Here is a 24,405-nt window from a genome sequence, read left to right on the forward strand (position 1 = left end):
ACCAAAAGAACCAAAATTTCTGCTTCCTTGATTTTTCCAAATTTTGTTATTAAACTATGGTGGGTCTTTTCAGTCCTTAATCCACATACTCAGCACATACTTCTCCAGAGCATGATCTGCAATGAGTTTATACATTGGCCCTAATTTGTCTACATCCATCATACTGGAACTAAATTGTGTCCATGCATTGTCTATGTATGATCCTAACAACTGCTTATCTGCTCTTTCTAGCGTAAATACTCTCCTAGCCTTCTTGATGCAGTTATTAAGTTTAGCAGCCATAGTCACAATGATGACATCAAGTTAACTAATCCCTGTCTCTATACTGACAATGTTGATAAGATCAGACCTGTTCATAGTTATAAGGGATAAAATATTTCCATTGCATGTGAGTTGTCACATTAGCTGTTGCAGAAAATTTTTGGAAAAGCTGTGTTCAGAACTGTGTAGCCATTTCCTGCATGTAGTGGACTCCTGACCTGTTTAACGGAACCTTGAAATCCAGAACCTTATGGCACAAGTCGAAGAATCTGCAACTTATACAGTTGCAGAACCGTCTGAGCCTTTGATTAAGATCCTCCCCTCAGCTCTGTACTGAAGGACCACAGTTGATTCTACAGTTTATTCCATCAACAATAATACAGACTGTCTCAAGGAAGGAAGTTTTAAGTGAATTTTTATCTGATTTTTTAAATAGATATATTTTGCATTTATTTTTGGTAGGTTTGACCATTCAGTTTAGCTACAACTACCTTGCAGTCACTAATCCCTGTATCTGTCAAGATGCTCCTTATTTGGTTGGGATTATTTGTTGCAAAGAGGTCAAGTATGTTTTTGCAACCATTTATGCTTTGAGCTGAGTTACTAAACATGGTTTTCCAAAATTCCTTCACAAGATGAAGTAAATATCTCAGAATTCGAACCAAGAACAACTGCCAACATTAATAACTTAAAAGTATATATCCTTGGTGTAGTGAACCAGGTTAAAACACTTGAGAAAGGCAAGGCTTCATGTCTAGATAGTACACCACTCCGATTTCTTTCAGAGTATGCTGATACAATAGCTCTGTACTTGGCAATCATATACAACCACTCACTCATAGACAGATCTGTACTCCGCCACTGGAAAGTTGCACAAGTGAAACTAACACCAAGAAAGGAAAAAGGAGTAATCCGTTGAATTACAGATCCATATCACTAATGTGGATTAGCAGTAGGATTTTTGAATACATACTGTGCTCGAGCATTATGAGTCACCTCAAAGAAAACAACTTACTGACAAATAGCCAACAAGGCTTCAGAAAATATCAATCTTGTGAAAGACAACTAGCTCTTTATTCTCACAAAGTAATGTGTGCTATTGACAGCGGATGTCAAATTGATTCCACATTTTCAGATTTCCAGAAAGTTTTTGACACCCTTCCTCACAAGCAACTTGCAATTAAATTGTGTGTCTATGAAGTATAATCTCAGTTGTGTGACTGGACTTGGGATTTCCTGTCAGAAAGGCCGAAGTTCATAATAACTGACAGACAGTCATCAAGTAAAACAGTAGTAATATCTGGCATTCCCCAAGGAAACGTTATAGGCTCTCTATTGTTCCTGATCTACATAAAGGATTTAGAATACGATTTGAGAAGATGTCTTAATTTGTTTGCAGATGATGCTGTCATTTACCGCCAAGTAATGTCGTCAGGTGATCAAAACAAATTGCAAAATGATTTAGAGTCTACTGGTATGGTGCAAAAATTGGAAATTGATTCTAAATCATGAAATATGTGAAGTCATCCACATGAGAACTAAAAAGAATCTGTTAAACTTCTGTTACATGATAAATCCCACAAATCTAGACAGTAAAACCTCAACTAAATACTTAGGGATTACTATTACAAATAATTTAAACTGGAATGATCAGACAGATACTTTTGTGGGGGAAAGCAAACCAAAGACTGATTTATTGGATGAACACCTACTTCTGGAGAATTGCTGTGCAGTGTGGGATCCACATCAGATGGGATTGATTGAGGACATCAAAAAAATTCAAAGAATGCAGCTCATTTTTTACCATCACAAAACAGGGGAAAGAAAGACATGGCTAAGACACACAAATTGGGGTGGCTGTCATTAAAACAAAGACGCTTTTCGCTGTGGCAGTACCTTCTTGTGAAAGTTCAAACACCAACTTTCTCGTCAGAGGGTGAAAATATTTTGTTGGCACCAACCTACATAGTGAGAAATGGTCATCACAATAAAATAAGAGAAACTGGAGCTCACAGAGAAATATTTAAATGTTCGTTTTTTCAGCATACTGTTTGAGGGTGGAACAGCAGAGAAGTTGCTTATAGATGGTTCAATGAACACTCTGTCACACAATTGTGAATTGCAGGGTAATCATGTAGATGTAGATGTTTTATGAGTTTTTAATATGATATAATATGACCTTTTGTTTCCTCTTTAAGCAATTTCATCTTTTCAGTCACTTGAGAGCCACCTCTTCTCCCTTTCGTCTCTGCATCTTCTTCCATAATCATCTTAGCATCATACTCAACTTTGGACCTTACTATGCTTAAAATTCCAAGAAATGTTTTTTATACACCCTCAAAGGTCCCTATTGTATCTGAACAGTGTAGATGGTGCTCTATAAACAGTTTCTTTTTCGATTTTCTGAAGAATGTGTGTGGATCGTGGCTACTTGAATAGTCTGTTGAATGCATTGTCTTGCAAAGTCTAAACCTTATAGTGAAACACTCCAATGTCATTCCTAGCAATTTCCTTAGTTTTACACAAGTGGGTAGTTTTATGATTACAATATACTTTCCACCCTTTGTTTCTTTTAGTCAGTTTTTCTATTTTCCATTTGGTTTTTATTTCATCCTTATTTGTTGATACCTCTTTTTTGACTCTTCTCCTTTTCTATTTCTTCTACAATGTCAGCAAAATCTCCACTTTCAAACATATTTCAACAAACTCATAATTACCACAAGCTGAATGCTCTTTATAACAAGATGTTCATACTAGAAGAGAAATAACGGCATTATTACAGTGCTAACAATGTGACAGGTGTCCAACAATAAACACAAGTTTGCCAACCACAACTGAATATATCACAAAGCTATCCATTTTTGGGAATGAACATTTTCTGAGAATTTTCTTCAGAACTTAAATAGCAGGTTTTCTAATTAATGCTGTGTTGCCCTACATTTAGTATAGCAAAACAGCTGATTTTTGGCACAGAAAATAAATAGCCATGAGATGGAAACAAAATTTCATTTCAGATCATTAAAAGTAGCAGGTTTTGGAAAAAAACCTTGAACTTTTGAGAGTAGTTTAAACACCATATAGTAAGAACTGATGACAAATGTTCTCACCATTGAATTCACAAGGTGAAAATGCACAGAGTAACATTTATAACCAAGAAATGACCATTTCCAAAAGCAGCAGGTTTTGGAAGCAAACTACTTTAACAATGTTAATGGTAGCATGATTTTCTGTTGAAACATATTTCGTGGATCTACAGCTTCACATGAGACAACACTGCTATATGTTGAAAGTTAATTTTTTATTCAAGAAAATTGTACAGTCCAAGTCCTACATAATTACCAACAAAGAGTTCATGAAGTATGTTAAAGAACCAGTAAGTGATGATACACATTACCATAACATAGGGCCTTGAGGCATGAAATTTTTTTAGAACTGTCATTCCTGTAAAAAAGAATTAATCATCCACAGAGGGTTTCAAGAGCCCAGCAATGATATTTTGCTCATCCACGCCTTTCCTATGCTTTCTACAACACAAGGCCTATGTAGATGTGCCAAATAGCATAATACTATCACCACCGTCCTATGTATGTTCAATGGTACATTTGTCAAGACACCCTCCCAGAAGACAATATAGTGTGAAATTATTATTCACACGCAGTATTGGGTGATTTAGGAGACCAGGCAACTTGTTTCAATTATTTCATGGTGCAGTTGCTATGTTTCTGTGGCTACTGCAATTGTACATGATCATCTTGTGCAACAAACGTAGTCAATATACAGTTTTTCTGTTGTGATGCCTTATTTATATTAATCAAAAATTAAAACAGCATGTAAACTACACAGTCATTTTTTACTTTAGACAGTTATTCAGTCCACTTCACGGCACAGACAAGTCTCTAACACAGACATTCTTGGAATATTCACAGATCTTTCAGTATCCCATCATTTACGTGTATTTGTCCATTTCTAACAGCACTGTACATGCTGGGCTGACACCTTACAACACGGTCACCATTCTTACAGATGTGTACCATGGGTAGATGCAGCCCTGGCCTGCTAGTAACATTACACCATGAGATCGCACGTAAACAGCAGACATCAACACAACTCATCAAGCTGTTTTCAAGTAAGCCTCACACAGTCTCCATGGCACTGGGTGGCACAACCCTCCTTTCCTAAATGAAATCACCTGCTGACTAAACGCCACTGAAGTATCCATCTGCTGGTGGCTGCTTGGGCCAGTACATGCTCCATGCTCTATGCTGGCCATATCTACAGCCCATCCAGTGAAGTCACCTTTGCCATTGCCATGAGCACCTGCTGTCTGACACTCGCTGCACTTCCATCAGCTGACATAAAGTGCAACACATCACAGGACTTCCATTGGCAGCCCTCGAGTGCAACGTGTCACTTGACTTCCATCAGGCACTTTCAGGTGCCACACTGCACTGGACATGGGTCTCAGCTGCCCTCAAGCTCAAGGCTGTGGGGCCTTTTGTCTCCATTTCCATGAGCTCCCTATCTGCTTGTCAGCAACTACGCTTTCACGGATCACGCCATTGTGAGTCTGGATTGACTTTTCAGTTTGTAATCAAGTAGTGTGGACACCACATCCCTTGAAACTGTGCACTGAGTTCTGTTTCACAGTTAATAAACAAATTGTTGTGACAGCTATCTGTATATTTCAGAAGTGTCACCTGTAGCAATGCTCAATTTCAGACACTAAAAATGGATGCTAATGACAAAAGCACTGGAACATCAGAGGTGAGGTGATTTTTTCTTCATACTCATTCTCAGTCACCAGGCCATGATGACAGATTTCTTTGCATTTTTAGCACCTGTAATGCATCTTTGTCTGTCTCCATAGTTTACTGTCAGCTTAGATGGTTGCCATGCAGAGGGCCTGGGTTCGATTCCCAGTACTGCCACAGTTTTTTCCTTGGTGAGAGGACTGGTAAGTGGGGCACTCAGCCTTGTGATATCAAGTGAGGACTTACTTGACTAATTAGTAGTGGTTCCACAATATGGAAAGTCTGAAAAATAGGCGGGAGAGTAGTGTGCTAACCACATCCCCATCCAAACTGCATCCGCATGATGCCACAAGGCAGAGGATGACACGGCAGCTGATAGACATCCTTGGAACTCATGACCTGAATGAGGATTGGCTCCGAGCACTACAGGACTTAACTTCTGAGGTCATCAGTCCCCTAGAACTTAGAACTACTTAACCTAACTAACCTAAGGACATCACACACATCCATGCCCAAGGCAGGATTCAAACCTGCGACCGTAGTGGTCGCGCAGCTCCAGACTGTAGCTCCTAGAACTGCTCGGCCATCCCAGCCGGCCCTGAATGAGGAGCTTGTAATGTATCTTTGATACCACATCATGTAACCTTCATGTATCCTGTAAGTACTTAATTCTATGGAACAGAGATGGTGACAGTATTCCAGTTTATCAGTGCACATATGGGTAGGGTGAGGAAACCTGTGACACAGTAGGTAGATCTGTCTTAATTAATGTATGGAACCAACTGAAATTCTACACCTGGATGGACAAATATGGGTTTGAACCTCACTGCTCCCCAATGTGTTAATTACTTAACCAATGATTATTACAAAAGTTTGCAATTATAAAAAAGAAAACTTGTTTCAGCCTCAAGATGGTTGTACTGTCATACAACCCTTGATCTTGAATCACTTCATTTGAGAAACAGGATCAAAACACAGATTTAATAATTCTGCTTCTGCTATGGCATTCAGTAGCAGTTAATTTGGTACTGGAAGGAACAGTGGAGGTAAAAAATTGTAAATGAAGACAAAAACCTAAAAATAAAAAAAGAGATTGTATGGGACATTGGGAGTAATAGTTGCATATAGGTGGAAAATATAATGAGATGGGGTACAACAGAATCAGAAACAGAAGACGCTTCCCTAGATTCTAGTCTTGTGTGTGGTGTTATGCTGACTGCACTTATTTCATCTTTTATATCCATTTCACTTGAACTCATATCGATTTTTTTTAGAGCCTCTGATACTTTGATGTCTTCTCCTTTGCTCTACTCCTTCCTTTATATAACAAATAACATTGTGAAACAAATTTCTATTAGCATGTGCTCTTCTCACAGATTCTGAATATTTCCACCCATTGATGTAGAGCATTTTTCAGAGTAAACTAGTAATATCCTTGGTTAGATGTCCTATTTAAGACATAATCAAAGAACCTGAATATAACTTATAAATCTCGCTGAACATGCATTACAGTGTAACACAGTGGTAGTGATTACTTGAAAGTAAGCTAGGAACTGGTATTTAAATATTTTTACACAGGAAAGAAATAATATGAAACATATAGCAACTAAGTTTAAATACATAGTTCAATGGACTAACACATTACTGGCTCATCTTTAAGATTTAGCTAATTTCTGAGTGATGGATAGTCCAACAACAACAATGCTACATAAAGGGGTTACAGCTCCTATTAAACAAAACCATTCCTGTTATTAGGATTGTTACTTGAAACAACAAAGAAATTGAAAATCAAAGTAAACACAACTTTCAGCAATGCAGCCATGTAACTAACCTCAAAATAAATACATCAATAAATATTATACTAAAAATACTAACAAAGTCATGTTCCTCAGTATCAATACTATCTTCTTCCTTCTCTTCGACTGCAGATATTTCACAATGCTGTACAGGAGATGCATGCCCCTAAAATGCAGAACTTCCTGCAATATCTGACAATGCATTGTTAACTTCTAGGCACAGTGCCACTTTTCCTGGCTGTAGAAATACCACATCCCGCACAATAAGAAACTGTTTTAGTTCAAATGGCTCTGAGCACTATGGAACTTAACATCTGTGGTCATCAGTCCCCTAGAACTTAGAACTACTTAAACCCAATGAACCTAAGGAGACCACACACATCCATGCCCGAGGCAGGATTCGAACCTGCAACCGTAGCGGTCATGCGGTTCCAGACTGAAGCGCCTAGAACCGCACGGCCACACCGGCCGGCTTTGTTTTAGTAACTGAAATATGTACTAGTGTACATAGCACCCACAAACAATAAAGTGGAAGGTTTACAAGTTTAAAGATTATTAGAGTGTGCACTATATTAAAAAAAAACACAAAAATTATTTTTTGAGTGGAGAGTTTCATACATTGGAAGTAGCCTTCATCATGAAACAATATTATTTGCAGATGATGCTATTCTACATATTTGGGAACACTATAATAACATTCTTCAGAAGTTCAGGTACAATAATTTTGCTACCATAACAACCCGAATCAGTTCCTCATACCATAATTATTGATTCCATATCCACTGATAAACTTTTTAAAAATCAGAGAAAGCAGATGGAAATAAGTTATTATTGTTATAGTCATATTTCCTCCAAAAAACACATGAAGTCTGTTTGCCATTTATCAATGCAATAAGTTCAGATTAAAACCTAGTGCAGAATATTTGCAGTGCACTTTTTATATACCATTGACCTGCAATGGAGCCTCAATACAGCCAATACATGACAAGGAGATATGCACAGAAATCTGCAGCATATTTTTACACACAATGATGAAATAATAATCAAGAAACTTTTCTTCACACAGTTTTAAGTATGGAACTACAGTTGAGACAGCATAAGAAGATCCCCGACAGCTAGCAGTGCTGTTGTCAGCTTCCAACTGTGACTTGCAAACAGCTGGAGTTAGCCTCCTATAGAGCTGCGACAACACTGAGGCATTACCAAAGAGATGTTTACATAATTGAATTATGTGATTGGTTGAGGTGGGAACCACCACACCCAGGCCTTTCCAACTGTCACGGATCTTCTTAATCTGCCTCGACTACAGCTAACTTCGTCAAATTTCACTGCTGCTGAACAAATTATATGAAAACATAAGGGTGAAACATATTTATGAGAACAGCCTGAATATTAGTTTGAAGACCTCAGTACTTTATTAGGCATAGTCCCCTCAAATTCTTTTAACCTTTGAACAGAATTATCCAGACAGTGTTGAGGGGCATACAGTTTAACATCTGACAATTTACATTTTTCACACATGATACTCACTGACAGAGGTGACAGGAGCAGTAACTGAGAGAAAAAAGTTCTTGCACCAACTATGGACCTTTGTATGTGTCTGACACTTACCCACTGATACACACTGTCATATGTCATATGCAATATTAACTCAGAAACAGCAGTACAGCACTATTTAATACCCTGGAAATTTATATACTGAGACAGTGTAGTGAACCTAATATTTCATGCCTTTCGTTGTTAACAAAGTACACTTGTTTGCAAGGAACAGCTGTTTACATAAAGACAAAGCTCAGTAGATGCGGAGTATATTAAAGCGTTTCAATCAGAAAAGTAGACATTATTCTTAAGCATACATTTTCAGTTTCCAGGAGAACTGAAAACAGTCAGTAGTAATCGACATATTTTGAAGTTTAGTTTCACAGCTTTTTCCTTAACAAACTCCTACTCTGCAAAGATATCTAAGATTCATAAAACTGTAATTAGGATCACCATGGCTCAGTGATTAAATGGTTTAGGTGTCAGGCTACAAATATAAAGTTCTGAGGTTCAAACTCCAGTGAATCTCACAATGTTTTTATGTCATTTTTTAGTTATTTCACCTCTGGAAATGATTTGTATACACAGAATAGTAAAGTGCTTCACAGTTCAAACCCGACATTAAACTGCAGCTCCCCATATCATTGATTGGGTAAGGAAGAATGCAAGGATATACCACCTCCAATACAAACATGCCTAGTAAATTACTGTGCAGTTTAAACCAAGCATCGGGTTGATGACACATTTAACTTTCTTTAATAGGCTTAGCCACTTGGGGTTTAGGTAAAACTATTCTTAAAATGATGTCTCATGACAGGGAGGCCAATCCATCGTGATGTGAAAGAGGGAAGGAAATTTAGGATTTAACATCCTATTGAAAAATGAGGTCATTAGATAACGAGTATGAGCTCCAGTTGGGGAAAATTGGGTTGGAAATCGGCCGTGCCATTTTCGAAGGAACCATCCCTGCCTTATGTGATTTAGGGAATCTATGAAACACCTCAATCTGAATGTGTACAGATACACTGTTCTCATTTTTAAATTTATTTAATCATTATTAAATTTATTTATTCTTCACTTAATTTAATTATGTGTTTTATGACTGAGTGTGTATGATGCACTGGTATCCCAAAATAACATACAAAATAAAACGAAAGGACTGTCAATGCCACATATCAGATAAAAACTAGATTTTAGTGCAATGTGTAATTTGAAAACTATATCTAACTTTCACATTCAACAGTTATTAATTAGTGGAATTAGGTGGTCATCTGTATAAATTTTCTCTGTTGAATAACCAGGTTCAATTCCGGCCAAGTTGGGGGTTTTCTCTGCCCGGGGACTGGGCGTTTGTGTTGTCCTCATCATTTCATCATCATCCTCATCATTCATGACAGTGACTACATTGGACTGTGAAAAAAATTGGACTATGAAAAAATTGGGACTTTGTACGGGCACTGATGAGTGCGCAATTAAGTGCCCCACAAACCTAACATCATCATCATCTGTTGAATAATATTCTACATTAATCAATTACCAGCAGCTGCATGGCAAAATATCCAGTAAATCTAAAACTGAAATTTTATTTCCTACTGAAGACACATTTTTGGATATATAAGGATCCTTGTCTATACTGACAAAATCCAGCAATAGGATGACTGCTACAACAGCTGGTTACTGCTCTTAATTTCATGAGGATAACATCAGGCAAAAACAGATATCTCTCCCACATAGATAGCTGGCTTGGTGTTGTATTGGATTAGAATTATGTATAGGATGCTTTTTAAAGTTTGTAAATTATCACTGCACAGAGTTTGGGCATCTCTACCTCTATGACTGGGCTCACTAACCAACTGGAAACCGCACAGATTGAACAAAATACTATGAACAACCACTTAACATGGTACAGGTCACTTATGATATAAAAAATAGGCTGAATACTCAGCGATACAGCTAAGTATACATGCTAAATGATGGTTGTACAATTCCTCACAAAGAAACACTTTAATATCCTTGAGATGCTGCATGATAGTACTGATCCCTTAATGGTTTTTCCAGCACAGATCACTTGCTGGGAAACTGCCTGGGCCACTGAATGAAAACAAACAGTTTCACAGGTACTTTTCCTTTCAATGCGGCCATAGGAACCACTGTAAGCACTGCACAACACACTTTTTGCCCTCTGCATGAAGACAGGTGATTATTGACAACTGTCATATGCTGAATTCATATTTGATTTTCAGTTTTTCTCCATCATGTACAGTTTCCTCTGGATATTGATTTCTTTTCTCTGTTATAGAAATATTCTTTAATTTAATTGGAATAAGTTTCAATTCACATGCAACTCAGTAACTTTCTTCTCTATTTTATTCTTATCTCTGTGTCTGTCCATCTTGTGTTAGCTATCATAAAAGGAGTCACAATTTTGCCTTGTGCTACCACACGGTGAGTTTTCATGCAGTTTTGACAAAAGAGTATTGGTGCTGTATTGTAATGGCAGTCACTATTGTATCGCATGTTGTGCATATGTCAAGAGTGTGATATATGAGTATATTCTGTCAGAAACTTCTGGACAAAATATCTAGATATGTGTAAATAACTTCAATATGTTTGTTACACATGTGGGTAATATAGAGTGAAGAGCCAAAGGTATAACTTACTCATGCAGTTAAGAAGGTGTACTGCAGTAAAAACTCATTTTTATGTTGTCGCATTTTACGTTTTCCTCTTTTTTTATATTAATTTTTATCGGTCCCAACAGAAGTCCTATTCTCTCAATAAAATGCTTTCCCATCATTAATGATTCCATGTTACATTTCCCACATTTTAAGTTTCCTTTGACATCAATTTTTATGCAGAGTTCTGCTAAAAGTGCATTATATTCCTTCTCAGAGTCAGCCCCCCCCCCCCCCCCTGTTCCACTCGCAGATCACGCGACGGAAAAATGACTTTCTGAATACCTCAGTACAATCACTAATTTCCCTTATCTTTGAATGGTGATCATTGCACGATTTGAAAGTTGGTGGTAATAATATATGCTTTACATCCTCAGTGTAGATCGGATTTTGGAATTTAGTGAGCAGCCCCTTACGTTTAGCATGTTGTATGTGTCCCACTTCAAACTTTCTATGAGATTTGTAATGCTCTTGAGATGGCTAAATGTACCAGTCACAAATCTTGCTGCTCTTCTTTGGACCTTCTCAATCTCTTGAATCAGACCCAACTGGTAAGGGTCCCATACAGACGAGCAATACTGCTTGGAGCAAAGCAGAAAATGCAGACTATACACAAAGTTGTTGATCATGTAATGTAGTGTGGTAAGAAAGATTTTCATTGTCAGCGTGTTGAGTCAAGGCAGCCAGTATCGTAGGTTAGCAATGTTTGGAAGGGTGGGAAAGTGTGCTAAGTCACTGCCTTAATGACACTCATGATCTGATGATAGTGACTCTAGTAGGAACTTTTCTTCTGCTCCTTGTGTTGCATTACAAGAGCTTTAATTTAATTTCACAATCCTTTACACAAATAAACACTGCTTTTGAAGATTGCTGTCTCTATAATAGGCTTTAGCAAACTGTCGTTACCTCTGCATGAAATATGCTAATCTGTACTATGCTGGCAGTCTTAGGTTGGTATGACTTGATGTCAGACGTACACATTCCTGCTCAAGATACCCCATAGCATGACGACAGTGTCTGTCCATTTTCTCACCCACGACATACCCGAGCCAAGTGACCTCCTTGTTGGCAATAAGCTGTAGATTTCCTGCCAACTGTTCTCCATTTATGAAAACTGCCAACATTAGTGTTTTACACAATACTGTGTTTCAAGTTTTATTTGCTTAATTTTACAATGATTATCAACAATAAGTCTCACATTAGAACACGAATATCATTTTAATTTACACCGTTGGACACAATTAGAATGAAGAGGGAAACGCAAAACCCACATACGTGTGTGTGTGTGTGTGTGTGTGTGTGTGTGTGTGTGTGTGTGTGTGTGTCAGCACTTGACCACTGCTTTTGTGACTGATGATTTGTATAGTGTGGAGAGACAAGCAGAGCTAACTGCTGTTATAAGGAAACAAAAACAACTTCTTCAGATATTTTAAATAGACAAAATTTAAATTGTTTTAATTTAATATTTTGAATGACATAAAGAGAATGACAGTACGAGCAATTTACTCATTTTCATTTGTTGTATTTCCATGCTTCCCTGTACTTTATACTTTCCTACATTTTACTGTTTTTTGGGTCAGTCCACCAAAAAGTGTTAAAATAGGGTTTTGGCTGCACAGTTGGGGACCAAGGTAAGGCCTTTCCTCCTTATCTTTGTTGTAGCACATGTGCAAGCAACTTGTGTTAGTCGTTGCAGGGTTCTTGAACATCAGTGTCATTTATGGTAACAAAACATGCTGCAAACAGAAGACAATGACTGCTACTTTGCTTGACCAAGGTGAAAGTGTAAACTGCAAAATGAAAACTATATGCAAACCTGCCCTCAGCCATGAAGACAGTTCCTCATGATGCTTCTCCATCTCCTATGCCACCAAGTGATTGGACCATTGATGAACAACGTATAGAGATGTTATCCGATAGCAGTGGGAACAAAACAGCAGCAGCAACCAGTGTAACACATGTTGTTCCAGATCAAGAGTATTTGCCACTACAATCAACATCACCACATCACATTATACCGGGAGAACTTAATGAACTCTGTTGGGGCTTGACTCTGTCACAGGCACAACCTGAGTTACTGACTTCGTGACTACAAGGATGGAATTTGCTCATTCAGAGAGTTAAAGTGACTTCATATAGTAGGTGTCAGAATGTGACTGAAACAACCTTTTCCTTTTCCTCCAATGGGTTTTTGTACAGCAGTGACATCAGCCATTTGTTTGGAACACTGTGTCACATTCACAACCCTAAAGAATGGAGACACTTTACTGATTCCTCAAGATCAAATTTAAAGGCAGTCCTCCTCCATAATAGTAAGAAATATCTCTCAGTTCCAGTCCGATACTCGATTAACATGAAAGAGACTTATGAAACATTGCGAGTTTTACTCAGTTACTTATACTATGATATGTATAACTGGAAATTGTGTGCAGATCTGAAAGTAACAGGATTATCAACTGGTATGCAACCAGGTTATATGAAGTACTGTTGCTTTCTGTGCGAGTGGAGCAGCCACAACAACAAAGAACATTACTTATGTAAAGAGCAGGCTAAGTGAAACGTCTACATTCTGGGTAAAAGGAGTATGTCATATAAATCGTTAGTAAACTCTGAAGATGTGTATCTCCCACATCTGTATATTAAAAAGTGGTTAACACAGACATTTGCGAAGATGCTGGACAGAGAAGGGGAAGCTTTTGCAAATCTGGGAAGAAAGATTCCCCACTAAAAGCAATGCAAAGATTAAAGAGGGAGTACTTTTTAGCCACCAAGTACGACAGCTTATGCGAGATACAGATTTTGCCAACTCATTAAGTGAGACTGAAAAAGGTACAGGGAATGCCTTCAAGTCAGTGTGTATGCAATTTATTGGAAACCACAAATCTGATGACTATAAAGAGATTGTGAATAACATGATCACCTGTTTCCAACATATGAAGTGCCATACGGCACCAAAATTACATTTGCTTGATTTTCATCTGGACTTTGTCCACCTCAAACTTTGGGGGATATAAGCGATGAACATGGGGAATGCTTTCAACAAGACATTGCAGTAATGGAAAAGTGGTTTGTAGGGTGGTGGAAATGCAGCATGTTAGCAGATTATTGTCAGTCCTTATTTGCCATAACCACGAAAAGAGAAAAACCATAATTTTATTCAAAGGGAAGACCACAAGTTAAAATGACTTTAACAGTGAAACCACAATATGACCACTGTACAGTATCCATTATTCTCCAGAGTGGGTTGAAGATATTTCCCTTGCATTTTCATTACATCAAGATTCTATGATAAGCAACAGCGTAAAAGTAGACTTCGGACAACAAATTATAGTTTTTTTTTTTTTTTTTTTTCTTTAAATAGCACTTCTGCAATGAAAGTTTTATTTATACAGGGTTTGTTACACTGTTTTCATATACGCAGTATTCTTTTAACTTACATCAGGGTCAGGAGAAAGTTTCTCAAGAAAGTATCTTGTTATAGCTTATAGGTAACAATTTTCTGTAACTAGAGAAATGACTATCTCAAGTAAACAATGCAAAAGTAGTATTTTTAGTAATTTAATGTGAAAGCATCATTTTTTTGTAAAATGTAAACAGATTTGTCAGTTTTACCATTCCCATGTAAACATGTCATAAATATGTGGGCATAAGTTTAATAATCTTGATAACTGAAAGGTATTTTAATAGTGTGATTGGATCCTGATTTTGTCTTCAATGTTGATTTTCTAGTACAACCTAAAAATGACTTAACTTCCCACACAAATAAATGATGGCCTACATGTGACATCAGTCAAAAATAACCCATTTCCAATTAACTCCACTACAGTAACAGTTTTAAATGCTGTCACATTTTCTGCCACTTTTGCATGAACCAGAAATAATGTATTTTCAAGAGATCTCTAGTGTGTTGTATCAATTAAAATGTATTTTTTCGTAATACGCAAGAAAAACCACATTGGCATTTGAACCTATTTCTACACTGTAGAAAATTCAAGCCTCTAACAACAAATGTTTCTATCTGTTAGCACAGCATGGCTCATAATGCAAAAGGCATATGGAACATATTAAGTAATGACTAATGACGTAATAAAACTAAAAATCAGTGTATATATACCATATGTGATCAAAGTATCCGGACACCACCACAAACATACATTTTTCATATTAGGTGCATTGTGCTGCCACCTACTGCCAAGTAGTCCATATCAGCGACCTCAGTAGTCATTAGATATTGTGAGAAAGCAGAATGGGGCACTCCGTGGAACTTATGGACTTCGAACGTGGTCAGGTGATTGGGTGTCACTTTTGTCATAAATCTTTGTGAAAGATTTCCACACTTCTGAACAACCCTAGGTCCACTGTTTCCAATGTGATAGTGAAGTGTAAACATGAAGGGACATGTACAGCAAAAAAACATATAGGCCGACCTCGTCTGTTGACTGACAGAAACCGCTGACCGTTGAAGAGATTCGTAATGTGTAACAGGCAGGCATTTATCCAGACCATCACACAGGAATTCCAAACTGCATCAGGATCCACTGCAAGTACTATGACAGTTAGGTGGGAAGTGAGAAAACTTGGATTTCATGGTCGAGCGGCTGCTCATAAGCCACACATCACACTGGTAAATTCCAAATGACGGCTTGCATGGTATGAGGAGCGTAAACCTTGGACAATTGAACTGTGGAAAAATGTTGCGTGGAGTGATGAATCATGGTACACAATGTGGCAATCTGATGGCAGGGTGTGGGTATGACGAATGCTCTGCGAACATAATCTGCCAGTGTGTGTAGTGCCAACAGTAAAATTCAGTGGTGGTAGGGTTATGGTGATGTCGTGTCGTGGGATTGCACTCCTTGTTTTTTTTGCATGGCACTATCACAGCACAGGCCTACATTGATGTTTTAAGCATGGTCTTGCTTCCCACTGTTGAAGAGCAATTCGAGGATGGCAATTGCATCTTTCAACATGATCGAGCAACTGTTCATAATGCCCGGCCTGTGGCGGAGTGGTTACACAACATAAAGTCCGTGTAATGGGCTGGCATGCACAGTGTCATTACCTGATTCCTATAGAACACCTCTGGGATGTTTTGGAACAACGACTTCGTGCCAAGCCTCACTGACTGACATTTATACCTCTCCTCAGTGCAGCACTTGATGAAGAATGGGTTGCCATTCCCCATGAAACCTTCCAGCACCTGATTGAACATATGCCTGTGAGAGTGGAAGCTGTCGTCAAGGCTGAGGGTGGGCCAACAGCATACTGCATTCCAGCATTACCAATGGAGGGTGCCAGGAACTTATAAGTCATTTTCAGCCAGGTGTTCGGATGCTTTTGATCACATAGTGTATATATATCTTGAATTCTTACCGAGTCATCTGGATCTACTGTGTAGTCTACTATTGTTTCTTCTTTCACAAAGGAAGTCTCAGATTCCTGAAATGGGGTATATCAATTAGTCTTCCACATTGTTTTATGTTTAGTGGTGTTAACCTTAGAATAAAGGGTCTTTGTTCAGATTACAGATTTGTTATGATTTTGAACTACTATGATGTCTATTAGAGCAACCTATAACCTGTAAACAGAGCACTGTTTCAAAACCATTCTTCACAGCAAAATATGAATTAAACTCCCCTCCCCTTTTTCAAAAGGTTTACAGGTGCTAAGTAAAGTAACTACTACACCACTAAGCTTCAAATTATTGTATAATGATTGAACATTTCATTGTTTCAGCTTATTTCCATAAAAACCTTAGTATAATATGTTAGTTTAACAACAGATCTCACACCTCCACATTTTTGCACAATGTAAGAGAACAGCAACTGCTTTCACAATCCAAACATAAAATATACTTACATCGTCCTTCACACTGTCTAGAGCAGCAGTTACCCCTTGGTTTCCTTCAGTATCAGTATCTGAAGCACTAACTACAGCTGGACAATCACAGTTCTGAAACCAAGAAATACTTATTTTCATGAAATATACTAAAAACATAATAGAAATTTGTGGGGTACTGTAAAGCCTCATTTAACACACTTCCACATGTAATGACAAGGATTAAAATCTTACTGATTTGCTAGCACTTCACTTTATACTACAACAGAGCATGTTCCACATGTATCAACACTCTTAGTGTAATATGACCACTCCACACTTTTCTTTGGATTTTAAGTGACATATTACTTGAATCTATTTTCATAATAAAGTTGAACAACTACTTTTTCTTCTACTTCCTCATCTCTTCTTTACTTTCCATTTTACGCTGTGTATTACAAGCTACGATTCCCATATTTTCCTCAGTCTTCCCGGGTCTCATTTTCCTTTTGGTTGCTATTTCTTTATTTTTACTGGCAATTTTTCACTATCCATTGTTTGTAGATGTTCCATTCAACTTCTATTTTCTTCTGACTCTTCTTCTACAGTGCGTACATTTAGTTCATTTCTGATTATATCATCATTCTTTTTGGGGTTCTATACTTAAATCTGGAAAAGCAGAATCCTTATAGGATCACTTTGTGCAGATGACACTACTTTTACAATACCTAGAAGGACTTAGACAAATTAAAATCACAAAGTGAAGAACAATTACGAGCATTTAATGACTGGTTTGAAATCAATGAGTGAAGAATCAAACCTGACAAAACAATAAGTATTCTATTCAGTCTATGTAATATAGAAAGAGATACTAAATCAGCAGAGCTCCTTGGTATTCACCTTGGTTCAAGATTAACTTGGGAGACACATTCAAATTTTATATACACAAAAACAGCAAGGGTCATTTTTGTATTGGGTAAACTTAAAACTTATGTTAGTGATAATATTACACTTACTTCATATCGTGCATTCTTCCACTGTTTATTATACATGAAAGAAAAGGGTACCCTCAGAAAATAAATTCACCTACATGAGGTATGACAAAGAAAACATACACCTGCAACTAGACATCACATGGGATGTGTATGCGAACAAGGAACATAAAAATTTCCCAGATTTCTCAGTTAAAAATACTCTTTTTCCAAGGTGAAAACACACATTTTCCCCAGGTGAAAATACACTTTCTTTGTGTTAAGTGACAGCATACTTTCCCTCAGACATGTAAAACTTATCTATCCTTTAAAAGGTAAAGGTTTTATACACAAGTGTAGAACTTTCCACATTTTAGGAACTGAAACCCAGTAAAAAAAAATAATGCATTTTGGAAAGATCTTTGATGCGCAGCAACATGTACACTGCATATTGTCACATTACAAAAGTATAAGTACAAATTTCATCAAACTCAGTGGGCTAGTTGTCGAAACACTGAAATTGAGATTGTGATGCACTTCTGTCAGCCAATCATAGCTTATGTCACCTTATCCCACCAGCAAATGACAGCAGATATTCAGAGCATATGGCACATTAGGTTGTCAGCTGATACCAACATCACTATTAAGTAGTGTGAACACACAAATAGGAAAAGTTCATGGCTTAAATCAATATACATACAGTACAGGAAAAAAAGCTAAACTTTCACATATAATACTGTTTTTTTTTTTTTTTTTTTTTTCATGTCTTATCCTTTACCTTTACAATGTATTAAACACAAATGTGCCAGTAAAATTTTAAATGATGACATAAATGTCTGGTCTTTTAGGCTGAAATATTTTTTAAGTAACTGGTCCTCAAAGTGTCAAGTTTTGAATGAAAGTCAAATGCTCTGTCATTTAAGAAATTCATCGCACAATCTTACATGTAACATAATTCATCTTGGGTAAAAGAAAATTTGTTTTGAAAGTAACACTTCTCAGATCACCACTCACAATATTTTCCCCACAACCTGTTAGAAATAGGTTGGTTTGAGCAGTTGCCAAAGAGCACCAGATGACAGGCATTGCTGCATATGCACAGCTAAAATTATGCAGGCAGCCTGTGTTTTGTGCTTGTTCTGCTCATACACCTTTCGCCGATTTCTGTTTGGAATTTCATGTCCATCACATCACCACGTGCAGCAGTGGGGCATGATGTTCGAAGAGGAAATACAGAATATTTGTACTAAGGACAATTGTTTTATCACATCCTATCCAAATAAGGAATGCAAAATTACAAAGCAGTTCTTGGAACTAGACTCAACAATTCAAAGTACCCTAATATTTTGCTATATGGTAACTTTAACATAGTTTTTTTTTCCATAGTGTTTTTAATCAAATTTATGTGCACACATACTTGCAAAATGCTAGTAAGAAGGAATGCAAATTTCTTGCAAAAATAAAATACATAAATAACAACAGTTGTTTCTATACACTGGAACTAAGAACAACGAGCTTTTCATGACCTTTTCAAACTGTATAAAAATTAACTAGGTTACCTGTAAAGCCAAGAAACTGTAAATTGGCAGAACTAGGTTACTTGTGAAGCCAAGAAACTGTACAATTAGCAGTTTATACTCTACTCCAGGAGTAAATATAAAGCCTTGTGAGGAGTTATGATGATAAAACATGGTGTGCTCCCAGTCTATAATTTATTGAAGAATGGCAAGCATTCTGTAAATTTAAGATGTAAACAACACAAATTAAGAAATAACGAGCCTAGAGGAGGTACCAAGCAAGTTTTGAAACATGTCTTGTGATCAAAAAACATTGTGTTTCATGGAAGGCAGATATGTCAAATACTACTAAGGTTTTTTTCAGTGTGGTTTTCCAGTAGCCAATTTTCTTGGCATACCAGTAATGTATTGTCTCATTTTGGTACTTTATTATGGCATAATGCTTTACAAGCAAGAAGATGAAAATACGTACTTGAAATTCAGCAAACAGTTGAAGTTAGCTAATAGTGTGGAATGAAACACTTCACTTCAAACAAATTTACTGCCTCCGTGGAAAAGATTAATAAAAGCCAAATTTCTCTAGCAAACTGACAAAAATAACTTCATTGCTCTGCAAGCAATTAATGTTTGATTGCCAGAAATGTGGAAATAAGATGAAACCATAAAACTGGAACTAATACCATATTTTAGCCTTCTGTAATTATGTGAATGTATTTTAATTCATTTGATAGCTCCCATCCACAGAAATCCATTTACTTTCATCTGGCATGAGAGTTGTAAACAAAGAGAGAACAGCAAATCATAAAATCTAAACACAGGTTACGTGAAGACGACTCCCCACTGCAACTGATTGCTCCATGAATGCGAGAATCTGAAAGTTCGGGTGCACCAGAAAAAATTTTCCGGGTAGCATGCAGCTGCTTGCAGCTACTGCTTACGCATTTAACAGCCACACTTCAAGTAGCAAGAAGCAGGAGGCAGCCCTACTCATACACAACTTCAGCTCAGCGCCTGCGCATGAACCCGATGGCAACTGCTCAAATAAACCCAATTCAAACAGTTGTGACGCTACGTTCATTGAAAGCAGTTTGTTGTTACAAAGTATTGCATAGTCTTAGTCCCAAAGCTTTTGACACATTTTGCTGTCAGCAGATGCTTGTGTGTGCACTGTTTTGTTGTTGTAAATGGCACATTTTCTTTGCAATTTAAGTTTTATATTGATGTTTTCTCCTGTTTATGTTTTTTTGCTGTAGTATTATTCTGCAGTAGCACACTAAATTAAAATTCTTTGTTACAGTATCAATTCTTATCAGTCAAAATTACAAAAAAATGTAACTCAAAACTAAAACAATGAAAAATTCCTGGAATTCTAAAAAATTGCTGGATTTTTTTCCTATTTTCTTCTGGATGAAAAACTTCCCGGGTCTTTCCTGGATTTCCCAATTGTCCTGGAGCGTATACACCCTGACTGGAAGAGAATTAACATCTACCAGTATTTGGCAGTTAAGTTTTTTGATTCATTAACTTTACAGGCATATGATGTGTTACACTGTCTGCTTTTAAAAATATTACAAAGAAATGGCTAAAAGAAAGCTTTTTATACTCTTGAAGATTTTATACATGCTGTAAAGATCATCTTATCTACTGACACTTGTTTGTGAGAATCTGACAATCCTGTAGACCTGAATTGCAAATATTTTAACCAAACATGGTGCAGGTCACATTCTTTGTATAAAGTCTCCATGTATTTTCTACATATTTGTTTTTATGTACTGTAACTAATGTATTTCTGTATGTCAAAATCAAGAACATTGTAAAATGTTTAAAGATGTAATAAAACGATTTTATTTTATTTGATTGGACTCGATTTGTTATCCGTCTGTCTGTCTGTCCGTCCAACTGTTAAGACCTCTTTTCCTCAGGAACAGGTAAAGGTATCAAGTTCAAATTTATGAAACATACCAAGGGCTATAGTCTCCTGGTAGTGTGAAAACTTTAAACTTCTGAGTCAAAGCAATCAACAGATACAGCCATTTATGTCAACATACATCTCATACCTGTATTTTTTGTATACTGTAATAGAAAAGAAACTGCTTTACCAATCCAGACATGAAATATACTTACTTCATCCTTCACAATGCCTACATCATCAGATATCTCTTGGTTTCCTTCAGTAACATTATTTGAAGCACTAACTGTGGTTGGACAACCAGATATCTGAAACAAAAAAATAATGATTTGCATGAAATGCACTGAAAAATAGACAATTTGTGATGTAATGTTCAGCTACATTTAAGGCACTTCTATGTACAATGACACAGATTAAAATCTTAATACACATAAATCACTGCTAGCATTCTCTTAATAATACAATGGAGCACGTACATGTGTCAACATTCTTACTGGTATATGACCACTGCATACTTTTCTTTGGACTTAATGTGACACACACTTCTTGAATGTATATTTATTATAAAATTGAACTACTACAACATTTTCTTCTACTTCCTCTTCTCTTCTTCACTTCCCATTTTAGGTTATCACAAATAGGTATGGTTCTCATCTTTTCCTCAGTTTCCCAGGGTCTTGTTTTCATTCTGGTTCATATTTCTTTATTTTTACTGGTAACGCTTCATTATTCATTCTTTGTAGATGTTCCATTCACCTTCACCTATTTTCTTCTAACTCCTCTTTTAAATTCCATATGTTTAGTTAATTTCTGATAAAACCATATCTTTTTTTTTTTCCTGTGCCATAGGTGGTAAAAGTGGAACCCTTGTGAGATCACATCACTTTGTTTTCTCTCACTGTCCATCCAACTGTTTAAGACCCCTTATTCACACAAACAGGTAAAAGTCTCAATTTCAAATTATGTCACGTACAAAAAGGTATGGTCCCTTGGTGCTGTGACAATTTTAAGTTTCTAAGTCAATGTAATCAAAAGAAATAGCCATATATGTCAAGATACGAGGTCTGTTCAAAAAATTCCAGAACTTAATCCACAAAATTTTTCTTCACTTACTTTGTATTTATTGTGCATGGTCTGCTTTGAAATACTCTCCTCCACAATTGATACACCACTTCCACCTCCAGAAGCAGTCTTGGTACACCTCTTGCTGGTTTGGATGAAGTGCAGTCTGCAAATTTTCCTTTATCTTGTCTGTAGTTGCAAATCTTTGTCCTTTAAATAGGGTTTTCAAATTTGGAAATGTAAAAGTCCACAGCGGCAAGGTATGGAGAGTACGGAGGATGAGGCAGCACAATGATTTCATTTTTTGCGCAATAGTCACTCATGACTCATGAGCTGTGGGATGTACTTTGCGGCAACACAATGCATTCCAAGATGCTGTGTCAGGATTCCATGACATGTTCCAACAGAAATGTTACATTCTGCAATCTCTCAGACAGTCAATCTTCAATTGGCTTTGTCCGCAGCTCGTGGTCGTGCGGTAGCGTTCTCGCTTCCCGCGCCTGGGTTCCCGGGTTCGATTCCCGGCGGGGTCAGGGATTTTCTCTGCCTCGTGATGACTGGGTGGTGTGTGATGTCCTTAGGTTAGTTAGGTTTAAGTAGTTCTAAGTTATAGGGGACTGATGACCATAGATGTTAAGTCCCATAGTGCTCAGAGCCATTTGAATCATATAATTTTTTTTTTTTTTTTTCAATTGGCTTGCACAATTTTGTTGACATTCCTGACATGAGCATCATCTGTAGACATTGAAGAGTGTCCTGAATAAGAGTCTTTTTAACTTCCGTCCAGCAAATTGTAAACCATGTGAACCTTTCATAATACCGAATATGACTTGAGCACTCATCTCCTTAGGCTTCCTGCATCATCTGGTGTGTCTCTGTAAAGGTTTTCTAGAGTTTCAAGCAAAAGTTAATGCACTTCTGTACCTCAGTTGGTAAAAACAGAACCCTTATAGAATCACTTCATTATCTGTCTACCCATCTGCCCATCCGTCTGCTACCACCCATTCTACTCAGGAACAGGTAAAGGTATCAAGTTCAAATTTATGTCAAACACATGAATAATCCCTTGGTGGTGTGAAAAATATAAGCTTTTAACTCATTACAATCAAACGATATGGCCATTTATGTCAACATATATCTCATACATGTATGTTCTTGCATATTGTAATATAAAAACAACCGCTTTTCAAATTTAACATAAAATATACTTACTTGCTCCTGCACACTGTCGATAGCAGCATTCACCCGCTGGTTTCCTTCAGTATCATTGTTTGAAACAATAACAGCAGTTGGACAACCAGAGCTCTGAAACAAAAGAACACCGATTTTCCTGAAATCCACTGAAAAACTGAAGACGATTTGTGAAGTATTACATAGCCACATCTAACACATGTCTACATATATTACAAGGATTAGAATTATAATTCATACTAATCACTGTGAGCCATCCTCTTTATAATACAATAGAGTATGTTCCACTTGTATCAATACTCTTATTGTTGTACAATCACTCCACGCTTTCTTTGGACTTTATGTGACACATGCTTCTTGAATTTATTTTTATTATAAACTTCGGTCCATATCAAGTATTTGTCCAGCCCACCCTTCTCAACTGCATATTATAACAAAATGCATTTAGCATGCAGCAACCGAATCCAAACACCTCAACTTACATTAAGAGGTTCTTAATATTGTAGTTACCCTGCTAAGTAACAAACTAAAATACTTAGAGAGACAGTAATATTTTTACATTTCAATTGAGGTTGGTGAATATGGCCATGAGTAAAGTGAAGTTTGCCACTTACCTCAGGGACAGAATAGTAAGTAGAGTGTCCATTGTGAGTTAGAAGACATGAGAAGGGGAATTAGCTATTATTTGTCTTCTGGTGCTGACAACTCATGTGCCTGTGTGCCTCGTACCGATCAGCTGCTATGGTATAAATTTCAAACAGGAGCAACATGGATTTGTGGAGGTTCATTATAGTGACGGTCATCTTCAAATTACGTACATATTTGTAGCAATGAATATGAAATTAATTTAAGACTGTTAAAACACAATGCAATGCGTAGAAGAAAAATGATATTCTAAACATCTAGTAAACATCTG

The 24,405-nt window shown here is 37.0% G+C and overlaps 1 protein-coding gene across 1 annotated transcript in view; it reads right to left on the reverse strand.

Annotated features, from left to right (window-relative positions):
* The window catches only part of LOC124721781, a 524,867-nt gene that overhangs the window by 163,742 nt on the left and 336,720 nt on the right, over positions 1-24,405 (reverse strand). The window contains exons 20-23 of the mRNA XM_047246895.1: positions 23,511-23,603; positions 21,452-21,544; positions 16,882-16,974; positions 16,396-16,461 (exon numbers count right to left, since the gene is read on the reverse strand). Of these exons, the coding sequence (XP_047102851.1) occupies positions 16,396-16,461; positions 16,882-16,974; positions 21,452-21,544; positions 23,511-23,603 (345 nt within the window). The remainder of the gene's footprint in view (positions 1-16,395; positions 16,462-16,881; positions 16,975-21,451; positions 21,545-23,510; positions 23,604-24,405) is intronic.

This window comes from Schistocerca piceifrons, chromosome X (genome assembly GCF_021461385.2).
Source record: "Schistocerca piceifrons isolate TAMUIC-IGC-003096 chromosome X, iqSchPice1.1, whole genome shotgun sequence".
Taxonomy (NCBI): Eukaryota; Metazoa; Arthropoda; class Insecta; order Orthoptera; family Acrididae; genus Schistocerca; species Schistocerca piceifrons.